Source organism: Ochotona princeps, chromosome 7 (assembly GCF_030435755.1).
Source record: "Ochotona princeps isolate mOchPri1 chromosome 7, mOchPri1.hap1, whole genome shotgun sequence".
Classification (NCBI taxonomy): Eukaryota; Metazoa; Chordata; class Mammalia; order Lagomorpha; family Ochotonidae; genus Ochotona; species Ochotona princeps.
The window spans coordinates 5,045,729-5,059,307 of record NC_080838.1 but is presented as its reverse complement, the minus strand read 5'-3'; the positions used below and the strand labels follow the sequence as shown (position 1 = coordinate 5,059,307).

Sequence of the window (13,579 nt, the reverse complement as noted above, 5' to 3'; positions counted from 1 at the left end):
TAAAACAAAAATGGTAGTTCTGTGTTGTTTTTATTTATTTTAGCTTTACTCTTTAAGATGTAGCCTTAAATTTCTAAATCATATAATGTTCATGCTGCGCCTTGTAATTGTTGACTTTTAAAAGGAGGATAGAAATTTTACACTTGGCCATAACTTGCAAGTATTGCCTCCAGCCTCACAATCCTCCCCATGCAGTTATATCACAATTATTGCTAAATTACTACTTGATGTCTATATCATTAACTTGATATAAATATTGTTGAGTGGTTACACATCCCATTGGGTACAGCGTTTTGCTTTTCCTGAAGTTCAAATTGTCTTACTTTTAAAATAAAAATCTGCATAATTATGTACCCATGCTAATTTCACATTCTGGAGGATTTGGGATATTTGTTTCATGTTTTTTTCCCTTTGGAAACATTGCTTCTGGAATATTTCATTTCACTGTTCTAACTTGAAATCAAGCTCTCTCAGAATCTGTCACAGAAGTGTCCTGAGTATTCCTGCATTATTCTTGTATTTCTCTACATATTTCCCTTGACCATACTTGTCATTTTCTGCATATCTTGAATTTCTCTATCTTGGTTTTTCGGAAGTCTGTCTTGGTAGTCTCGTGAGGAAGGTACCATTTCTGAGACGTTGTCTGTCTGAACTGCTTTTATTTTCTTGTCTATACAATTTTAGATAGAAAATATTACAAAAATTTGGGATCCTGAGAGAAGATTCTTTTAAAAAATTTAAGGCTTTACTAACTCCTAGCCGTAAGCATTTGCCTGTTTCTCCTGTCTGGCATTTCTTGGAGATTTTTTTCTTTATTCCTAATATTTAGAAATTTCATAGTGGTTTGACACGGTGTGGTTTGTTTTTCATTTATTGTCCTGAGCAGTTGCTGGGCCATTTCAGTTGGAAATTCATGGCCTTTATTTCTGGGAAAATTTCCTATATTACCGGTTTTTTTTTTTACTTCTATTTGTTTACTTGTTCTTTCTGTAACTCCGATTAGTCAGAGGTCAGACCTTCCAAACTGATCCTCTATTTATAAAAGTATTTCCTCTTATTTTCCATTTTGTTATTGTTTTTCTGGCCTTCTTCCATTATGATTTTCTCAATATTACCTTTCTCCCCCATATTGAAAAGATTTCCATTCATAATTTCAAATCTGAGTATTGTTCCTTTTCTGCTTGATTTTTTTCCCTTTTAAGTGAACATCTGATCAACGAGACAATGTTTTCAAGTGAGATTTACCTTTCCTCCATCTCTGCGTGTTCTCTGTTTTATCCAAGTTTCTCTTTGGTTTGTTCACGTTGGCAGTTGTATTTCATGTATCTGATTACTGAAAGGGTTCAGTTAGGGATATATCTTTCCTTTCTCACCTCCGTTGGGTGGGTGAGTATTAAATTTGCTTTCTACGTTATGTGGTTTGCTGGGCAGCTCTTTTCACCATTATTCCCTCTTGTCACCTCCGTGTCCTTTTAGGCTTAGGATATTGGGAATATTTAGTATTATTTTGGAATATAGCAGAAGTGAATCTACTATTCTTTCTATCTTACCTAATTGGAGTTCTTCTAGATAATTCAATTTTATATTTATTAATGTAAAAGCATGCACTATCACTTTAGGAGAGCAAAATATAAATTTTAAGTTTTTTTATAAGCAAGATTACAAAGGAAATTTCTGAGTCTATGGAACTGTATCATGAAAAATAAAAAATTTTAAAAAGCCATTTTCAATGTCAGTTATTGTCATTTTTACTCCACCACGAGAGCCCAGAAAGAAACTATTCACAATGTGCTTTGGTAGAAGTGTGAGGATCAGTTGTCAGGTAAGGTCATTAGGATAAATGCTGATGGGGTAGCTCCTTAGCCAATAAGGAATCTATGATATCTGTGAACTGGTCAGAAAAAAAAAAAATCTCTCCTTAAATTAACCAACCAGAAATGTTATTGCTTTATAAAATTGTGTTTTTATCAAGCATCTCATGAGATCTGGAGATCATAATACGAAATAATAGAGTAATGACAAGATGGAAATAACTTTCCAGTTTAATTGCTATGACTCTGTAGGAGAATCCCAATCTAATTTGTGGCTCAGAGTATTAAGAGCAAAGTTAAGTATGGGCATGCTGTAGAAACTTACTTGCTTTTCTTGTTTTATAAGGCTGGAACTTCAGTGAGTGTTTTTGACTCCACTCTTTGTTTGTTTTGAGAATAGCCAAGGTTGGTAAGGACCCAGGAAACTAAAACTTAGTTTCTATTGGAAGCAATTTTTGGAATCAGTTCTTGGTTGCAATCAACCTAATTCATTATGACTACTTCAAGCAAAAAAAATGCATTCATTGACAATATTAAAAATATCACAAGCTATCTCTCTAAGACAACGTGAACTGGTTATGAAACTCATGAGGGCAGGGCATGGAATGGGATTGAGGAAACACTGGTCTGTGGCTTCCTGCTCCTTGTCAGTGACGGATTTCCCATAGATTATTAATTACCATGCACTATGGAACTGTAGACTGCAAAATGAGATAATCCTATTGATTCAACCTTTGCTATGTACCAGAGTTTCCTTATTCACCTACTTCACTAATACCTCCTGTTCAAATCCTGATTATCTCCTTTCTCAACTGCAATCTTTTTTCTTAAGATTGATTTGTTTGAAAATTAGTGTTATAAAATGAGAGGGAAAGTGGGAGAGGGAGTGGAGAAAGAGAGAGAGAGGGAGAGAATGAGAGAGAGAGAGATCTTCCAACCATTGCTTTACTCCCCAGACAGCTGCAGTGGTCAGGACTGGCCAGGCCGAAGCCAGGATCCTGGATTTTCTTTCAGGTTGGTCACATGGTGCAGGGGCCCAAAGACCTGGGCCATCTTTTACTGTTTTTGTAGGTACAATAGCAGGGAGGTGGATCAGAAATGTAATATCTCAAACTCAGATCAGTGCCCCTGTGTGATGCTTGCATCACAGATGGTTGACCCACCCTCCTCTTCTCCCACCTCTCCTGCACCAGTTTCTACTCTCCAACCATGTGCCTTCTTGCTTTGATTATGTCTTTTGTGCCCTTCCTCTCAGCGTTTGGAGTTGGTGCTTTTCTCCAGGGACAGCAGCTTGTTCTTCCTACAGGTTTTTGCAGAGGAATGCACAGGAAATTCTCCCATAAAAACACAGAAAGTGTTCTCAATGGTATGGGGGAAAGTTTTGGATTGGAGGGCATCTAGAGGAAAGGGAAGTCTGTGCCAGTTGTTTTCAATGGAAGAACTGCTGACTAGAGATGGAGAGGAGCTTTGAAGAAACTGAGCCTGTGGCATTGACCAAAAATAATGTGAAAAGGAATTTTAAGCAATATCACACTGGGTTTCAAATGGGTTCTCCTTTGACACCCTCCAGGAAAGTTAAGCAATTATTGGAATTGCTATTAGTGACTTACAGTTGTATATTTATAGGAATGCTATAATTTGCAGACCGAATCTCATGAAGCTCTAGTTTATAAACAGTTGTCACAAGCATAAAGGATTAACTTGTTTGAACCAGATTCCGTATTGAGAATATTATATCTGCGTTCAGCTTCATTGGCGTTCTGATGAGAACCTTCTAGTGGCTCCCAACTAACTGAACTGTGGTATAAGTGGGAGCGCGTACAGAAAGTCTCAGGAGAGCTGGCTCCAGTTGTATCATTTGAGAATGAGCTGTGCTTGAAAGCCAGCTTAATGAGCCTTGAAATAATTGGATGTTTGTTCCATGTTTCTTTTTTCTGACAATTCAAGAAGCATCCTCAGGACTGTTTGGGAAAATCATACACACAAAAAGAAAGGGGATGTGAACATTTGCCACGAAAATCTCGGGCATTTACAGCTGTATAATGGCATTCAGAGTCTCAGAGTTGCAAGAACTGGTTTTCTTTTTCAGTTGCTGAGAGTCATTCCACAGAACTTAGACTCAGTGACTCAGGGCTGGAATCTCCCCTGTTCTCTAGAGAGTCAACAAGCATGCAGGCACAGAACAATGAGGGGCGAACTGGGGACTCCGGCTTCTTTGCGGAATCAGGAAGTTATCCAAGTTCAGAGTAGGCCAGTCTGGAAGCATAAGCAAGGAATGAAAGATCATGACAGGTGCTGACCTAACTCCAGAAAATCAGCCCAAACTGGATAAACTGGAAGACTTCCAAAGACTGAAACAGAACACAACCAGACCTGAAGAGGTTGCATAATTCTCCAATGTAGCATTGGGCATGGAAGACATGCTGAGTTAGAAGTTTGTGTGCAAATACACAATTAGACTCCATTAGCTGTATGTTCTGGGACAAATGAGTTAATCTCCATAAGCCCCTTCCTTTCATTGCAAAGTGAGACTAGTCTTTCCTACTTACAAATGTTAATGCTAAAGCATTTTATAATTATTTCCCAGATTGAAGCTCTTGTCCTTTCTCTGTGCGTTCCCATGCCAACCCTGATGTTATCAGTATTGCCTTATAGAGAAGAAAGCTGCCCCCCTTCCCTTCTCCTGCCTGCCTGTGTCCATGCTGTCTATACTTCTTAGTTAACCCCGGCTACGTTATCAAGAAACAGAGGAAGTCATCTCTGTAGATGTAACTGAACTTCAGTTTCCATCTTGACCTCAATTGTAAGAATGACCAGGAGAGGGAAGGACTTTCTGTCCTATGAGGCACAACAGAAAGAACCAGGGGAATTTAGTATGGAGCCCAAAGGATTAAATCAGATGAAAAGTATGAGAGCTGTCATGAAATATTTGGTTCAGTTTGGATCTATTCTGGGAAGTCGTGGCGACTCTACTCCTGGATAATGATCTGAGTAAGATTTGCAGAGAATTTTCATGTAAGAAAGGATATGTCTCCAGGGAATTCTAACATCTCCTGTCTATGAGGGTCTGTGGTTTGATTTTATTATTTTATTCATTTCCTTTTTTTCATTTCCTTTTTTTTTTTTTTTGGAAAGTTGAGGGGGCTGGGAAAAGAGATCGCTTCCATTTGTTGGTACACCCTGCAAATCACTGCAACAAAGGGCTGGGCCAGGCTGCAACCTGGGGTGGGGACTCAGTGCAGTTCTCTCGCATGCGTGGCAGGGCTCCACATGCTGGTATCATTGCCTGTAGCCCTCCAAACTGCACTTCATCCATTAGCTAGAATCAGAACAAGGGCCGAAACTCAAACGTCAGCTCCACAATTGGCAGGTGGACAACCCCAAAGAATCTTAACTGATGCTCTGAACACACCTGAAACACAGGAGCGTTCAGTGTCCAGGAAATGCACCTGGTTGCCTGGTAGGGTGTGTGTGGCACTGCTGAAGAAGCTGACTTCTGTATAGAGTGGGCAGGGGCCATTTTGTGAACTTTGCTGTGTGCATGCAGCTCAGAGCCTCAGAACCCTTGTTAGAATAATCCCACCGAAGCGCTCTCAATGTGTTTCCTTAGTGTGCTTTGCCGTCACCAGTTGGCAATTACACGCTACAGAAAATGTACACAGAAGGGGCTTGTTGAGGTTCCCCGGTAGCGAAGTGGGAGGGAGCCATGGCTGGTGGCTGATTCTCTGGGGTGACTGGGCATGGGTTATGGGAAAAGAGGACCATGTCCCTCAGCGGCTCTCAGAGTGGCCTCCTGGTGTCCTGGAGCCTGCGAGTCGGCTTTAAATCAACGGTCAAAGTGGAAGGGGCAGGCAGCGTTCTCATGACTCCCCAGGACTTGTTGACCTCTTCTGAAAAGCTACATTCTTGGTTTGGTGAGACTCTTCCTCATCCGGAAAGGCCAGTGAAGCAAGAAGATCTAATGAGAAAGGGTGGGGGCACGGGGTCAAGGGTGGCATTGAGAGGAGAGAAAGGTGTGGAGCATTCGCTAAATCATTTCCACCACAGCAGAGCAGAACAAAGGCATAGCCAGCCACTCCGAGAGCGAGCGTTTGTGAAGGACTCACAGAGCCCCAAGGCCGCACAGTGTCTGCTGACCCTTTCTTGCCCTGGAGGGGCCCCGTCTTGTCATGATGATGAATCTCTAAGTTGCCTTCACCGTTGAATATCTCTGATAGCTGCTAAGCAATTTCACATCAAAGGTCCTTTGAGAGAAATGCCTGAAAATGCAGTCAAGCTCAGCACTGCTCCAAAGCATCCTGGGTATTTCTAATGGTTTTTACCATCCGTCTTTCTCAGTAAGAGACAACAACAGGGAAGGAAAGGTAGACAATGAAATTGCATCACAAGAAACAAGAGACAGACACGAAGTTTCGTTTCTGTTTGAATCCTCTATTGGAATCCATGCTACCACCCCTCCTCTCCTCCCCTCCCCTCCCCGAGGAGGTAAAACATGTAGTCAGAGTGTGGGAATCAAATCTCAGAGAAGTCATTGTTGAATATTCAGTTTGTTGCCTCCCACAGAGCGTATACATTCACAAGGAACATCAATTCCAAATCGAAACAATGACGTTGTCATCATTGACAACTCTGTTCTTTTGTTAGCATGAAGGCGTTCAGACCAAAGTGAGTCAGAATAGAGATGACTGAAGAAGCAGAAAGACTGCCAGCTTGCAGTCTCAAGTGAACCTTGTATCTGTAAAGGTACAATTTATTTCCAGACCTTTCTCTTTTCTTAGTGAGGGCTTTTACTCCTAAGACTTTTTAAGAGGCAAAATTGACATTTGATAGTTAAGCTACCCATTTAAGGAGTCACTGGTCACAGGTGGCTATTTGAATTTAATTTTTCTAAAAAAGGAAATACAATTTGATTTACCATCACACTTAGCCACCGTTCAAGTGTTCAGTGACCACCAGTGGCTAGTGCCCACCTGGAGGAGAACCACAGATAAGGAACATTCCTGTTATCATAGCAAGTTAAATTGGATAGCAGAAACTTTCTGTGTTTTTTTTCAGGAAGAATGTGAGTTTTTGTAATTGCCAGCATGGGTAAGGTGTGTGAAATTTTCATACCTACAGTGAAATCTAATGGGTATTTTTGCACTTCGTTTTAACTTTCAGGAGAGTAGTTAGTTGTTGTTTTAAGTGTATGTATTTATTATATATAAGTATATGGTATTATGATAAAAAGGTAACTTTTATTCTTGGTCTTTTTGCTGTGGTAATCAAGGACCCTAGAAAAAAGCAAAACAAAAACCTTTTGTCAGTAAAGGATTTATGTCTGGTAGTGTATCAGTGGATCCTCTGGTGCTCAGGAGCAAAGACCCCCATGACTGTAGAACTATATATTCACGACTCCTTAAATCATTGGAAAATCAACCTACCTTTCTGTTCAACTTGGAAGTGCATCAAATGAACATGATCCTTCTCCCAACTCTAGCAAGGTGACTAAGAAAGCAGTGGAATGAGAACTATCAGGTCTGGGTCAGAACTTACACTCCTTTCTCAGAGAAAGAGATAACAAGAAAATAACAGGTGTGGGGCCCGGCAGCGTGGCCTAGCGGCTAAAGTGCTCGCCTTGAAAGCCCCGGGATCCCATATGGGTGCTGGTTCTAATCCCGGCAGCTCCACTTCCCATCCAGCTCCCTGATTGTGGCCTGGGAAAGCAGTTGAGGACGGCCCAATGCATTGGGACCCTGCACCCGTGTGGGAGACCCGGAAGAGGTTCCAGGTTCCCGGCATTGGACCGGCGCGCATCGGCCCGTTGCGGCTCACTTGGGGAGTGAATCATTGGACGGGAGATCTTCCTCTCTGTCTCTCCTCCTCTGTGTATATCTGGCTGTAATAAAATGAATAAATCTTTAAAAAAAAATAGATAACAGGTGTGCATTTCTAAGAAACATAAAAATTCTTTTAAACTAATCCATTAAGTTCAGTAATATATAAAAATGAAAATACATCTTGACAAGTAGGACTTCATTCAGAAATGCCATGTTTGAGAATAGTGTAATTCATTATAACAATCTAGGAAGGAAAAAATTCAGTAGGTTTTATAGACACAGGGAAAGCATTTCATGGAATTCAGTGTGAACCTAGGATGAATGCTATCAGCAAAGGAGAACCAAAGAGGAACTTCTTAGTTGTGCTAAAGACACTGTGAAAAACCAATAGATGGAATCAATATTTCCCCCTTTAGATTGTCAAGACAAGAATGTCTTTTTAGGGCCTAGTGCAATAATAGCTGACGTCCTCACCTTGCATGTGCCAGGACCCCATATGGGTGCCGGATCTAATCCCGGCAGCTCCAGTTCCCATCCAGCTCCCTGCTTGTGGCCTGGGAAAGCAGTCGAGGATGGCCCAAAGCTTTGGGACCCTGCACCCGCGAGGGAGACCGGGGGAGGCTTTGGATTCCTGGCTTTGGATCAGCGCAGATCAGCTATTGTCCACTTGGGGAGAGAATCATCGGATGAAAGTGCTTGCTTTCTGTTTTTCCTCCTCTCTGTATATCTGACTTTCCAATAAAAAATCAAGTAAATCTTAAAAAAAAAAAAATCTGTTTTCAAACCATTTCCATTTCACATTGAACTGGAGGTTCTAGTACGAAAAGGAAACAAAATGAATACATATTGGAAAGGAAGCAATAGAACTCTGCCTTCAGATAGCATGACTGCTTATATAAGCTCAAACAATCTTAAAATATACTATTATATTCAGTAAGTAGATTTGCAAAACAAGGTACACATCCATTATACTAAAAATCAATGTTACTTTTTTTTTTTAAAAAAAGATGTATTTATTTTTATTGGAAAGACAGATTTAGAGTGAGAAGGAGACACAGAGGGATTGATCGATGTTCCATCTGCTGGTTCACTCTCCAAATAGCCACAATGTCCAGAGCTACTCTGAACTGAAGCCAGGAGTCAGGTGATTTTTCCAGATCTCGTAACAGGTGCAGGTTCCCAAAGCATTGGGCTGTCCTTCACTGCTTTCTAAGCCATAAGCAGGGAGCTGGATGGGAAATAGAATAGCTGGGACCTGAAACGGCACCTACACAGGACAGTAGCTCTTGCAGATGAAGGAGCAGCCAGTTGAGCCATCATGTCAGGCCCCAATTTAACTTTTATATACTAGAAAGGAATAATTATATGTTGAAATTAAAAGTTGATGCCCTCTGGGGTTTCTTGTAGAGTGAAGCACACTTACCACAAGATCCGGCCATCCCTCCCCGAGAGACTGCTCAAGAGAACTGAAAATGTGTCTTTATATAGACCTGTGCATCAGTGTTCTCAGAGTTGTCTAAATCCTGAAACATTTATGTGTCAACTAATGGATGGGTAGGAGAAATTGCGCTAACATCCACACAATGGAACACGACTCAGACACAAAAAGAACAGTCTGTGTGAGTTAATTCAATCATGGTAAGTGTAAGAGACAAGGCATCAAAACAGCTATGTGTTTTATGATCCCATTCATCTGACCATCTGAGAAAAGATAGAATTATAGGGCTAGAAAACAGATCAGTGGTTGTTAGTGGCTGGCAGTGGTGGAAGGTGCCTTTTAAGTACAATAGGGCCCAAGAATATGAAAAGACTCTGTATCTTGACTATGGTGATAGCATGACTATATAAACTTGTAAAATTCATAGAACTGTACATCTAAAATGGTGAAATTTACAGTCTGTAAATATATGTACAGATTTTTTAAAAAGGTGGAGCAATCTTCCTTTTGCTGTAGATTCTCTTCCAATTTTTGGACATTTCCATAGTTTCTGAGCTTTTGATTTCATTTATTTTATCCCCAAGGAGAGACTGAGTGAATGCAGAGATCCCATTGGTTTTTAAAATGTAGTGAGGTTTGGTTAGCCTGGACAGGATTTTGCCTTTATCTGAAGGTTGGTTTTTCCAATGTCTTCCAGTGGTTTCTTGCACCTGTTTCAGTTTTTACTGAAACCTGAAAGCACTTAAACTCTTGAGTGCTATATACAAATAGAAGAGAGGCATGATTTCCACAGGTGGGGGTAATTCTAGTTTTCAGAAGTGGCCTTGCTCAAGTTGAACCATCTTATGCTTTCCCAAACTAGAATGAAGCCTAGGACCCATAATTTGCTGAGCCTTTCACAGTTGGATGTGGATTACTACCCAGCAGAGACCTTGTGAAGGGTGGGAGTCTCCTACATCCTGATGCCTAGCTCTTGTACACTTTAAGAGCTAGTATGTATGCAGATGCTTAAGAGCTATACTCTATACCCTATGCTGCTGAATCTGCATACCTTGCTTAAGTGATTAAGTGGGGGGTCTGGAATCTGGTTTTGTTATTAGGCAGCAGAACTGTGAGTCCTCCTCCCTTATTTCACACTATGGTCCAACAGATGGTCCCTGACTTAAAACGGTTTCAGTTAATGACCTTTCCATTCTTGTAGGGTATAAAAGTGAAGCCATACTTTGCATTTTTGTCTCATCTAAGGCAAATGCTTTGCTCCTGTTGTCCTGGCCCATATCATCATCATTTTGATTTGGATATGATGTGAGTATAGCACCCAAAGTTCCATGTGTTAGAGGTATGGTCCTTGGCGTAGTGACTTGGGATGCTGTGAGATCTGTGAGAGGTGGTGCCCAGTGTGAGTGCCTTAGGATACTGTGGAAGGTTTTATGGTAATTCCCTGAGTTCTAACCAGGGTGTTTTTACAAGTGCCAGTCTGACTGCTCTGCCAACCTACATTCTCACTTCTTGATTAGAGATGCGAACTCTGCATCTCACCTGCTCTCCTGCTGTTGTGACATTATCTACTGGTAGGCCCTCATTGGGTACCAAACTAATGGGACCTGCCCAGTCTCGTATTTTCAATTTTTAGAACTGTGAGCAAACTTTTCTTTAAATTTTCTAAACTTCATGTATCTTAGAGTAATATAAACCAGTGCATATAATCATATTGCACAAAGTCATCAAAACCCTACTCTCACAGAGCTACCCTGCCAGTGCCTTTGCTCAGTCTTCTGTCCACTTCAGCTCAGCACCTCCACTGAGATGCTTGACTCAAATCTGTATCCTGCAGAGAAGGGTACAAATTCCTTATGTGACAGGGAGAGAATACATTTGAAGTTCAAACAATCCCTGAATTATAATAGGTAACTTATGACTTTCCACTTCATGATGGGAAAGTGATACAAATTCAGTAGAAACCCTACCATTAGAGCCCCTACCCTGGGGCTCTAATCCCTTTCCAAGCCCCTGGAGCTGCCCACGCATCCCCTGGCACCCCGTCAGGCGATCCTAGTATGGAGGAACACCTGGCTGTCATGTACGAGAGACTGAGGCAGGAGCTGCCAAACCTCTTCCTTCACTCCCACGACTATAATCTCTATTCGTCAGATGTGGAATTCATCAATGAGATTCTGAATATTCGTACCAAGGGACGGACCTTATACATTCTGTCACTGACCCTCTGTTGCTTCCTGGCTTGGAACTATTTTGCACAGCTTCGGTTGGAGGTTCTACAGTTGACTCGCCACCCAGAGAACTGGACCCTGCAAGCTCGCTGGCGGCTTGTAGGGCTGCCTATCCACATGCTCTTCCTGCGTTTCTACAAGCGTGACAAAGAGGAGCTTTACCGGACCTACGATGCCTATTCTACCTTCTACCTGAATTCCAATGGCCTCATTTGTCGCCATCACCTCGACAAACTGATGCCTTCACACGCACCTCCTGCACCTGTGAAGAAGCTGCTAATGGTAGGGGCTCAAATTCAGTAGAAACTATATTTTGAATTGGATCTCTCCCCAGGCTAGTGATCTGCTATAACCCCTTCTCTCAACACTGGGTAAAGGGGAGGCACAGCTCCTCCTCAACCAAGGTGCATTGTGTCACCATGAGAAAAAAGCACAGGTGTTCCACAATGTGATTTTGCGTAGTGTTTTTGGGGAGGCTAGCCGTAGCCCATGGATTTTTAATTTATCAGAGAGCTATTGGGTGGAAATTCCATTGTAATTCAAGGTTTCATGGGAAATATCTTAATGCCTTGCAAGGACAACTCCCACCATGTCCTAAGGTACAACGTCACAGGTCTCAACACACTAAGGAACACACCTCCAACACAGGGAACTTGAGGGGCTATACTATTTAACTCCATATTCAAAGCATAGTAGTGATGGACACAAGATCTGGACAAGACACCCATTCTTTCTTTTCATTGTGTTCTAAGCCCTCTCCTTTAGTTTTCCTTCAAGATGCTCTTGATTCTTACTGTTTTACTTGTGTTAGGAATTTTGACCATTAACCCAAGATGCCAGACGCAGTGAATCATACAAAGGTTCTTTAGTCAAGAGGGAGAGGCAGCTGCAGGGAGAGGAGAGGAAGTAGAGGAAGATGGCTATGGGACCAGAGCGGAGGCAGAGCAGGAGGAAGATAGAAGAGAGAGAGGTATCTTGCCATAGTGACAGAAGGGGGCTCCTAGGGAGGCCAGCGGGAAAGCAGGAAGGTAAGAGAGAGAGAGAGATGAGGGTCCACGCGCTTCATAGCAAGGGGGCAGGAATTAAGAACACAGGGCCGTGTGGGATTGGCGGATAGAGTCATCAGGCACGGTACCATGAGGCTACAAGGGGATTGGATTAGTGGAGAGCGGGCTTGCAGTGGATTGGTAGAAGACAAAATTGGGCGCATAACTAAATAGCATGAAACTTTAAAGAAACTGAAACCGAAACCGAAACTTTAGGGGAACCTAAGCGAGCATCCAATAACAGGGTCTCATCGGTCTTCAACGCCAACTCTTGAGTCATTGCTCACAACGTGATTTGGCCTGAATAAGATGTTTTGAAGTGTTGGAAGTTCAGCAGTCATTATCATCTTTCCCTCCAGGAAGGGGCTAGGGTTAGGTACTGATCCAGATTTGCCCCTTGTCTGGAGAGAGATTGTGTAACTTGTGCTGGATTTGACTCCCAGCTCCACCTAAAAGTAGAATACTGCATGGAAGGAACATGGGGATGAAATAAAGCAACTATGCAAAACATCTGGTGTTCTGCTCAGTTCCTAGTGCTGAACGCATGCTCTGCTATGGGCTGTGTTTTCCTGCGCAGGTGTTGCTGCTCAGAGCTGCAACCCCTGTACCTCTCGACTGTACAGCACTGCCTTTCACCCCATGCTGCGTGCCTGTTTCCTCTTCTTCCTCCTGGCCTTGGAGTTCTTCCCAGATGAGCCAGGCTCATCCAGATGTGAAGAGTATGGTCATGAATTATGATTCCGTCTGAGTGCTACGTTCAGATCTTGCTTCCCTTCTCCCAGCTGTGTGACAGGGCAGGAGATCCAGGGTCATGACAGGTCCTGATACACTGAGGGCTCAGGTTGAAGGCTCAGGGGTCTTCCTGAATTTGGAATCACTCCATGCATGTCTACTTTATGATCACTGTCAACCCACACTGGGAGGCAGGGGCCATGTGGAATCTGGAGACTTCTCATCTTAGTGCGTTGTTCGAGCACAAACCCAAGCCTACCCAGGGTTCATCTTTTTCCCTCAACACCATATCATCAAAAACATTCTATGACCAGAAAAAGTTTGCCTGTGTTCAAAGCTTTTCGAAGTATATATGACGATGACTCATGTAATAAGAGTTCAACTTTCCATTAACAACAAGGGCAGGCAATAGTCAGCTTTAGTCTGATGCAAGAGGCTAGCAAGCCGAAGCAGTGTCCTCAGTCTCCTTACATCCTAGCAGTCCAGGGGTCATATTTCTGTGCAT

General features: G+C 42.3%; 1 protein-coding gene across 1 annotated transcript; it reads left to right on the top strand.

The window, feature by feature from the left end:
• Positions 1 to 11,043: 11,043 nt before the first annotated feature.
• Positions 11,044 to 11,599, top strand: LOC131480862 (uncharacterized protein C6orf136 homolog). The gene has a single exon (XM_058667337.1). The coding sequence runs from the start codon at positions 11,126 to 11,128 to the stop codon at positions 11,597 to 11,599; it is 474 nt and encodes a 157-aa protein (XP_058523320.1). The 5' UTR covers positions 11,044 to 11,125.
• Positions 11,600 to 13,579: the final 1,980 nt, after the last annotated feature.